This window comes from Hyperolius riggenbachi, chromosome 4 (assembly GCF_040937935.1).
Source record: "Hyperolius riggenbachi isolate aHypRig1 chromosome 4, aHypRig1.pri, whole genome shotgun sequence".
NCBI lineage: Eukaryota > Metazoa > Chordata > Amphibia > Anura > Hyperoliidae > Hyperolius > Hyperolius riggenbachi.
Window position 1 is genome coordinate 203,223,046 of NC_090649.1, and position 9,995 is coordinate 203,233,040.

General features: G+C 45.1%; 1 protein-coding gene across 5 annotated transcripts in view; it reads right to left on the reverse strand.

Moving 5' to 3' along the window:
* Positions 1–8,989, reverse strand: part of LOC137571707 (receptor-type tyrosine-protein phosphatase beta-like) — a 103,636-nt gene extending 94,647 nt beyond the window's left edge. The window contains exon 1 of one of the 5 annotated variants that reach the window (XM_068281245.1): positions 8,764–8,989. In XM_068281245.1, coding sequence (XP_068137346.1) covers positions 8,764–8,893 — 130 coding nt within the window. In that variant the 5' untranslated portion in view covers positions 8,894–8,989. Of the gene's footprint in view, positions 1–897; positions 2,129–8,763 lie in introns of those variants that run through there. The other 4 variants (XM_068281249.1, XM_068281248.1, XM_068281247.1 and 1 more) reach the window with 4 other exon arrangements.
* Positions 8,990–9,995: the final 1,006 nt, after the last annotated feature.

The window sequence follows — 9,995 nt, forward strand, 5'->3', positions numbered from 1 at the left end:
ATTTTTGCCCCTAGGCTTGTGGAAAGGACTGTGGGACATGATATACTCATGGAGGAAAATAGTTTTGCCATCAATTTAGGAAAGGATTCTTTATAGTAAGAGTGAATAAAATGTGGAATGTAGTACCACAGGAAGTAGTTATGGAAATTTCTATATCTGTGTTTAAAGGGAGTGTGGATGCTTTCCTTGCATTGAAGGCCATCCATGGCTATAATTTCTAGGCGATTCCCAGAGATGTTGATTCAGGGATTTCATATGATTGCAACCTGGAGTCAGGAAGGATCTTTCCCCCTTTTAAGGCTAATTGGTCCAAGCCTTGTCAGTGTTTCTTGCCTTCCTTTGGATCAGCTGAGATATTTGAGGATGCAGGCTTTTTCTGGTTGAACTCTTTTTTTGTGTGTTCAACCCAACTAACTGTAAATAACCAGTATAGAAGACAGACAAACTGGCACTACAGTAACTCAAGGGCTGAGCTGGTGCAGGTTGTGGCAACAATGCCGCCTCTTCCTTTCCCAGGCAGAATAAAAGCGTGCTCTGGCTATTAAGCATACATCGGTTTAGGAGAGGTAGACAGAGTTTAAAACCGGCACTGCTTCTAAAACTATTTATTCTTGCAAATTCTGAATCTTCAGATAAAAAACATCTTAACAGATATAGAAAATTTCACAATCATTGGAAAACATACCTTTGGGGTAAGATAGCATATCTGCTAAGATGTTTTTTATCTGAAGAATTTGCAAGAATAAATAGTTTTAGAAGCAGTGCTGGTTTTCAACTCTATGTCTACCTCTCTTCAACTGTAAATAACATTCTTGCATAAGCCTGACCTCTCCACCAATCAAACAATAGTGAGGTTATTGTGTTAATAGTTACCTTGACATGAATAATAATGCTTACAAGCTTATGTGCCTAGGTTTGTTTCCCAGTGCGGCACTGCTGACCCTCCAGCAATCTTTTTTAGTCATTATTTATCGTTTTGGTGGTGTATCCCCTGATATCCCTAAATAAGGGCTTTATGTTCTATATATCCATATAAAATCGGATGTGTGTGTATGTATGTGCCGCGATCACTCAAAAACGCCTTGACTGATTTCAATGAAACTTGGTATACAAATCTCTTACTATCTGGGATGATATGTTCTGGGGTATTGCATCCCCTCTGCACACCTGGGCGGAGCCACAAACAGCCAATCAGATTTCACCCATTCACGTCAATGGAAAAAATGTAAAAGGCTGCCATTCTCAAAGGAACAGAGACAGAGTCCCCAAACTTGGTACAGTTGGTCACTTGGTGACTGAGGTGAAAAATTCAGGGAAAGTGGGCAGAGCATAAATCAGCCAATCAAACTTGGTCATTGAGTGTCTGTGTGTTAAGGTTAGAAAAAGTGGGTGGAGCCGACAACAGCAATAAATATACCCGGGCAATGCCGGGTCTTCCACTAGTTCATTATATAAATTGAATTGCTATACCTCAACCCATATAATGTTATCATATGCATTTTTGTTGATGTTGCTCTATTGTGGCAGAGATAGGTTTAGTTTGGGTTTTAGGTACATACTGGATTGTTTGTGAAAAAGGTGCTGTAGATTGCACTGGTTTCCACCATGTTGTTTTCACCCACCCACCTGTACTGGGCAGTCCTACAGGGCATTGCAGAAGCAGTGCTTGCACCAGTGTTTTGATTGTACCCTCTTTCCTGCCTCCCTGAGTGACAGGTGGTGTGGTGGGAGTGTCGGGAACCACTGGGATTGGTCACAGTGCCGGATAAGTATGTCTGAAGTATGTGTGTGTGGCCTAATGAAGCCGGAAGTCTGGCAAAACATGCTGGAGTAGCCGGTGTGACACGCTGGATGACGGGAACTGCCTGACTCTTCCTCTCCACCTGCCCACTCAGGACTGGCATGGCCTGACTTGACACGCAGCCATGCAGTCTGGAATTTGCGGTCCACAATAGCCCAAATGCATCAAGGACAGAACCTCTGAATCCTCATCATAGCTCCATCTCCTGCTGGGTGAATCCATTGGCAGCAGTGAGTCAACTAGGGTACATCAGCCACTTAAAATTGATTATTTGAGACCACATCCTGCAGCCATTGGAGGGTAAATTGCTATATAGCTACTATCCATCCATCTCTGCTAACTCTGCTGTGCTGTAGCCTGCATGTCATGTGGACACTAACTGAAGCTTGCAATATGGTTTAACTGATATCCCCACTCTGCTATGGAGCTATTGCATGTTATTTGCTGACACCACATTGGAGTCTGTGATGCGTTTCAACAAGCTGCTTTGTGAACTTTGCTATGTTACAGCCTGACTGCTATGCTGACACTACCTTAAAGCTTGCAATATGATGTGATCCATCTGACCAGCTGTCTTGTACATCTCTGTTTCTTTATTCCTGAATGGACATTGAAATCTATTGCAGTTACAAACTTACTTCTTACACATTGCCCTGCTTTCTGTTATAAGATGTTTAATTGCAAGATTGACTGTATTTCCAAGTGATCAACAAATGGGTTAGAGCAGTGCTGGAGATTGAGGTTGGGATTCCACATCCTTTTAGTATATTAGTGTTTTTATTCTTTGAAACATTAATAAACTTTGCATTTTTGGATTATATATTTTGTTGGCTTGTTTTGTAATCAAAAACAAAAGTTTGCTTTCCTAAAACAGAAAGAATTTGCGATAATTCAGGTTGGAGTGAGCTTGAGATGTCTCTCAGTGCATCACTGCTGAATATATGCAAATTAACCATTGTTACCCTTAGCAGCTAAACACCAATCTTGTATTTTGTAATTTTGTAATCAATTGGGACATACCTTTCCTTACTATCATCTCTGACTCTTGTTTATCAACCTTGTAGGGATCCTGAACAGAGGCTAAAAATGGAATTTCAACTTACCTGGGGCTTCCTCCAGCCTCCCATAGCCCACGAGGTTCCTCAAAGTCCTCCGGGTCCCCTCTGTTCCCCGCTGGCAGCTCTGGTAGTACATGACTTTGCCAGGAGTAAGTTTAAATTCCATTTTTAATCTCTGTTCATGGTCCCATAGCATCTAAGGGGTTCGTTTTCTGAGGTATCCCTAGAGATCTCCAAGAATCTCCACTGGGGATATTATAAGTGACTGAGGAAACATTGACTGAATTTTTTTTTAACTTCCTGATATTATGAGGTAAAAGTTTTCAGCCCTCCTCTGGAGCAACTTAAAACATAATAGTCATACCTCCCAACTTTTTGAAATAAGAAAATGGGACATAAACCTAGCCACGCATATTATAAAGATTTCATAAGAAAAATATGTTGTTTTATAATCCAAACTGGTCCTTTCTATCCTGATTCATTTCCCTTCATGTTGATATTTGGAAATAAGAAATTAATCAATTCAAAGGATGAGAATTACATTTGTCCCGGCTGCGGAGGAGGACTGGACCCGAACGCCGCTATCCCCGCTGGTCGCCACAGAGCTAGCGTATCCAGGCCCAGGGCCCCTGCCGAGGCCGCAGCTGCACAGGAGGGTTTCCCAGCTACCCGTGGAAGCCGACTGCGGGACCAGTGCTCCGGCTCCACCGCTCCTGCAGCAAGTCCACCACCGCTGCCCCAGCCTGCCGCTGCCTCTGGAGGGCTCCCAGCCACCCACAGAGGCCAATTGGGGGACTGTGCTCCGGCTCCACTGCTCCTGCCTCAGTTTGGCCGCTGCTGCCTGGATGGTCTCCAGAGGCTCCCAGCTATGACGCTGGTATGAATGCAGCACACAGGTACCCAGAGGTCCATCTACCACATCTGGCCCCACAGGACACTGATGCCATCTACTACATCTTGCCCACAGGACACTGATGCCTCCCCACCCGCAGCAATGCAAGTCCACAAGGTATGATCTACTGAGCACATGCTCTGTATCTTTGCCCTTGCCCACACACTAGGAGTGAAGACTGTGTAGGCCCACTTAGGTCTCGAACTCTGCTGCTTCTGTTTGCTTGCAATCTGCTTTATGTGCTACCATCTGCTTGTGTTTTCATACTGTGGACTGTACATGTGTCACTGTACATGTGTGTTTTCATACTGTGGTCCGTACATGTGTCACTCCCCCCTCCACTAGGCTCTCCCACCATGCCCTCCATCACAGGCGCCACTATGCCACCTCACATGTCACGCAGGGTTTACACCAGGTCTCAGCTTATCCAGTGGGAATGCTGCAGGGGCCCGCAGCCAGAGGACAGGCTCCTACTCAACTCCGTCTGGGGGTACATCCAGCAAATTACTGCCCCTAGGGCACGCACAGTCCAGAGACGACGGGGCTGCAAGGCGGGTGCCCGGGTAAGGCTGAGGAAAAAAGGACTGCGCTCAGCCATTCCCTCGGCCCTCCTGGCAAATGTTCGCTCACTACCCAATAAGCTGGATGAACTCCGACTCATCAGCGACAAGCAGGAGTTCGGCAGAAACACCCCGGTCCTCTGCTTCACAGAGACTTAGCTAGATGAGGGCATTCCGGACAACGCCCTACTGCTCCCGGGCTTCAATCTCATCCGTGCGGACCGTGACCACTCACTCTCTGGGAAAAAGAAGGGCGGCGGGGTCTGCTTTTACATCAATACCTCATGGTGTCCTGACACCTCGCTGTTAACCAGGAAATGCACCCCTGATCTCGAGCTCCTACTAGTCAACTGCAGACCGATCTATTCACCCAGGGAGTTCTCCTCCTACGTTCTAGTGGGCGTATACATCCCACCTGATGCTGATACTAAAAACGCAGAACTGGACCTTAGCGATAGCATCACACAGTGGGAGACAACCCTTCCGGACTCCTTATTCATCGTTATGGGCGATTTCAACAAGGCCAACCTCCGTCGGGAACTGCCACGTTTCCACCAGCATGTTGCCTGCCCCACCAGGAATGCCAGCACCCTAGACCACTGCTACACGGTCCTGGAAGATGCCTATAAGGCCACCTCTTGGGCAGCACTGGGCTCATCTGACCACAACCTCATTCATCTGGTCCCCACCTACAGGAGACAACTGGAATCAACAAAACCAGCCCTAAAGACCGTAAAGGTGTGGTCAAATGAGGCAAAAAACCAACTCCAGGCCTGTTTCGACTGCACGGACTGGGAGGCTCTGGAAACACCAAACCTGGATGAGTGGGCGGACACTGTCACATCCTACATAAGTTTTTGTGAGGAATCCTGCATTCCCTCAAAGTCCTTCAAAATCTACCCAAACAGCAAACCCTGGTTTTCCAGCAAGCTACGACAACTACGGAAGCGCAAAGAAGCTGCGCACAAGTCAGGCTCCCTAGAGGACTTCAGGATAGCAAGGAACTCCCTCAACAAGGAGCTGAGAGCTGCAAAAAGGGAGTACGCAGGAAAGATAAGGGAGAACCTCAGCTCAAGGGACCCACGGGCTGTTTGGAAGGGGCTCAAGACGGTCACAAATTACAAGCCTGCACCTCACAATGTAGCGCCAAACTCAGAGCTAGCTGAGGAACTCAGCAGTTTTTATTGCAGGTTCGAAAACCCAACGGACTCGCAGGGGCCCCCTGCACCCTCTATCCTCCTCCCTACAAGCACAAGCCTTCCCCCTCCAGCGGTGAGTGAGGATGAGGTGCGGCACCACCTGTCCATGCTAAACACCAGAAAAGCCTCGGGTCCAGATGGTGTGTCTCCAGCCTGTCTGAAAGCCTGCGCACAGCAGCTGACCCCCATCCTCACTTCCATATACTCCAAGTCCCTAAGGGAAGGCAAGGTTCCTTCATGCTTCAAAAAGTCCACCATTATCCCTGTTCCAAAAAAACAGGGGGCTCGAGACCTAAACAACTTCAGACCAGTGGCCCTCACTTCTGTTGTCATGAAAACTTTCGAGAAAGCGGTCCTAGCCCTTCTTAAGCACTCCACTCTGCACCGCCTGGACCCACTCCAATTTGCGTATAGAGCAAATAGGTCCACGGATGACGCTATCAACATCTGTTTGGAGTTCATTACAGACCACCTGGACAGACCGGACTCCTATGCCAGAGTGCTCCTCTTGGACTTCAGCTCGGCATTCAACACCATATGCCCACGGATACTGCATGATAACCTAGTGGAGCTCGGTGTCCACCCCACCCTCCGCTGCTGGATCACGGATTTCCTTACGAATAGGTCCCAAACTGTGAAACTTGGAAACATAGCATCCAGCCCAAGAACAACCAACACGGGAGCCCCACAGGGATGTGTCCTGTCACCTTTTCTTTTTTCACTATACACCAACAACTGCACATCCAAAGAGAACTCCGTCAAAGTCATCAAATTCGCAGATGATACCACAATTGTTGGCCTTGTTAGGAAGAGCGATGAACGGGCCTACCTCCAGGAGGTGGAAAGAATCAGCCACTGGTGCAAGGAAAACAAGCTAGTGCTCAATAATACCAAAACTGTGGAAATGGTTATTGACTTCAGAAGGCGGAGCACCACCACCCCCCGCCCGATCCATATTAATGGGTCCGAAGTCAGCAGAGTCTCCAGTGTCCGTCTCCTGGGCACGACCATCACGGACGATCTGAGCTGGAAAGCCAACACCATCTCAACCCAAAAGAAGGCCCAGCAGAGACTCTTCTTCCTGCGGCAACTAAAAAAGTTCGGTATGGCCCACGAACTCCTAAAGTCCTTCTACTCTGCCACGATCGAGTCTGTCCTCTGCTCCTCCATCCTCGTCTGGTACACTGGGGCAACAACCAGCGACAGATACAAAATCCAGAGGGTCATCAGAACTGCAGAGAAAATTAATCGGGAAGCCCCTTCCCCCACTGGATCTCATCCATGAGGCCAGGATGTGCTCCAGAGCAACAAGGATTGCAAATGATCTGTCGCACCCAGGCCATCGCTTCTTCCAACGGCTCCCGTTGGGGCGCAGATTCCGGGCCATCCCCACCAAGACATCAAGGCACAGGGACACTTTTTTCCCCACAGCAGTGAGACTCTTGAACTCTGTACGAGCCCTTCGGGGTCCCCCGCCACACAGGGAGGCACCCACGTAGTCTGACACCAGTGTTAATACTAATGTTCTACTTCTCTCTGTGCTGCTCCTCCTGAAATGTCTCTGTATCTGCTGATGAGTTGCTTACTGTCATGTTGTTTCTTATGATTACATTTTTGCTGTATTACTGCTCTCTTCTACTGTCAGTGTGTCTATGTGAACAAAGTCTAAGGTGTTCTGTGCTGCTAAAACCAATTCCGGGCATGACCCAAATCATGCTTGGCGAAATAAACGAATTCTGATTCTGATTCTGATCTAAACACATTATTCAGTAGAAAAATTCACATATTTACATAGATCTGTACATCAGTCCCGAAAGAGGGACAAATGAGGAAAAAAGAGGAACAGAGGGATTTAGTTCCCAAAGAGGGACTGTTGTGAACTACGGTATGTAGTAGTGGTTGCTGAAACATTAGTAAATTAGCAACTATATGTCTGCAATCACCCTCTTGCTGTGGGTGCTACATGTTAACACAGTCAGACACCTACTAATTTACCAAACAGGAAGCAAGAGATTTTGGTAACTATGGTTTAGGCACTGGTGCTGGGCAAAATCACCTGCTTCGGTAGCGAAGCAGTAGTTTGGGCAACCAAGTCTCATGTATAGTATATCTTTCACTGCAGGTGCTTGGAGATCGCAAGAGATGCTTTAGTAAATTAGGTCCTTTATCTACAGCATGGGTCCAAGTTTATTTAGAGTTCATAACCTTTACTGGCACCATTTACATGTACATTATTAGTTTCCACAATTTTCACATCCAGTTATAATGATGCAAAAATATTTAAAACCCCATACATACAGTACTTTAGCTGGAGTTCAACTTTAATCTACTAGTAGCATACATAAACATAACATAAATCGGTGTATTGCAATACTACCCATGGTTGATCATATAAGACTACAATAGTGAAAGGAATTATACTGTTTTGAGCCATTGCCTCTTATCCATGAACATTTACAGAAACGTTTCTACAAGAGGGGTAGATTGTTTTTCTGACCTACAAAATAGGGCATGCTATTGGTCCTGATGGATTAAACTTTTCTCTTGAGTTTTCTTAACTTGAAACAATTACAAAACTCTTCCTCCACTTTTTCACCTTTTCCATTCAAGACCTTTTCATCCAATAGCAAGCAGAAAAAATAAAAGGTCTAAAATAAGTTGTTTCTGATCAACCAAATTTTTATATTGCTTCACTCATCTTATGCTAGGTACACACCATAACATTTTCTGACCGATTTACTGTCAGATCGATTATTTCCAACAGGTCCGTTCTGATTTACGATCGATTTTCTGATCGATTTTCCGTTCACTTCTATGGATAGTTGATCAGAAAATCGGTCGGAAATCAGATCGGACCTGTCGGAAATAATCGATCTGACAGTAAATCTGTCAGAAAATTGTATCATGTGTACCTAGCATTATACTGAATGCTTGGTTGCTTGCTGGGTAATAGAAAGGCATATCATAGATAAGTTGGGAAAAAGATAAGACATGCCATTACTCATGATGAAGTTACATGCTTTTGCAGCTGTGTGTTTTTCTCATGCTATCTAACTAATAATTCCTCTTTGTCCTCTCTTGCACAGGCTGTCTGAACAGTCCAAGAGATGCAGGTTGGATGAAGACAACATGCCAGGCACAATGACAATGGGCTGGAGGATTATAAGTGAAAATTTCACTGACTGATAGCAGTTAGCTTGCTTTCCCCCATTGTTTCTACTTACTGATATTCACGCCTATGTTGTCCACTTACTTGTAGTAGTATTGATCATAGTGGCCACTCCTGATATGCCTGGTCCTGTGACCACCAATACTGTGAATGTGTAGTTAGTTCCAGGTGTCAGTTCTGTTATGGAAATTGACTGCAAGTTTGTTTCATTCATGTATTTATCTCCTTGGAACTGTATTAGGTAGTAGCTGTAATTACCAACCGGAGAACTCCAACTCAGATTTACGTATGTGGCTGAAGTTATAATGGTGAGAATCCCAACAGTACCAGGATCTATGGAAGTGCAATTTGAAAAAAAATACTGAAATCAAAGTACACACAGTAAGTGCATATAGTGTACAAATATAGTCTTTTGCCAAAAGGATATCTGCATGAATCTTAACAGTTTGAAGACTTAAATGACAAAAAATGGCCTCAATTCACTAAGATCATGCTGGGGATAATGCAAGAGAAAACTTACCACCACAAATCAATCGGTATTTTTAGTGTTAATTCACTAAAGAAGCTTGCCTTATTAAGGTGTAGAGATAAGTTTTCACAGTGAGAGAGTTATCTTATCATTTCTGCCCTTAAGCTATCATCTCTGTAGTTATTTTCACATGCAGTATATAGGGCGTGTCTGTAACTTTAGAATTCTGTAGTTATTTTAAAGCCTCATCTACACGGTACAATTTTCCATCAAATAGATGGATCTATTAGATAGATGTAATAAGAAATTGCATCGTGTGTAGATGTCCAAATTTTTCAGATCAATTTTGCAGTAGATTTTGCTTTGATAAGTACCCAAAATCTATTGCAAAATCGAACGCAATCCGATTGGACCGGTTGAAAATTATCTAATAGATACGTCTAATAGATCCAGTGTGATGGAAAATTGTACTGATGAGGCAGGGCCAGGCTGAGACAGAGGCGAAAGAGGCTCCAGCCACAGGGCGCAGTGTAGGAGGGGGCGCACAACTCACACAACTATCATTCCCCTATTGTGTTTGAAGCAGAGAGAAATAAGAAAAGGGGATACATGGCAGTGACTGTGAACCAGGTAACTAGAGATTACGGTGTTTGGGGAGTGGGGGGCCATGGGGTGACTCTTAGTCTGATAGAAATCAGTAAGTGATGGCTGGGGATGGGGGTGTACTTTAGTGTTTCAGCATTGGGTGCTGGAGGACCTTGTACTGGCTCTGAGATGAGGCTTTAGGATTGAATAGTTAACTTTAGAGATCTCTCCTTAACTTAAAGACAGAAGAGTTAACTTTAGG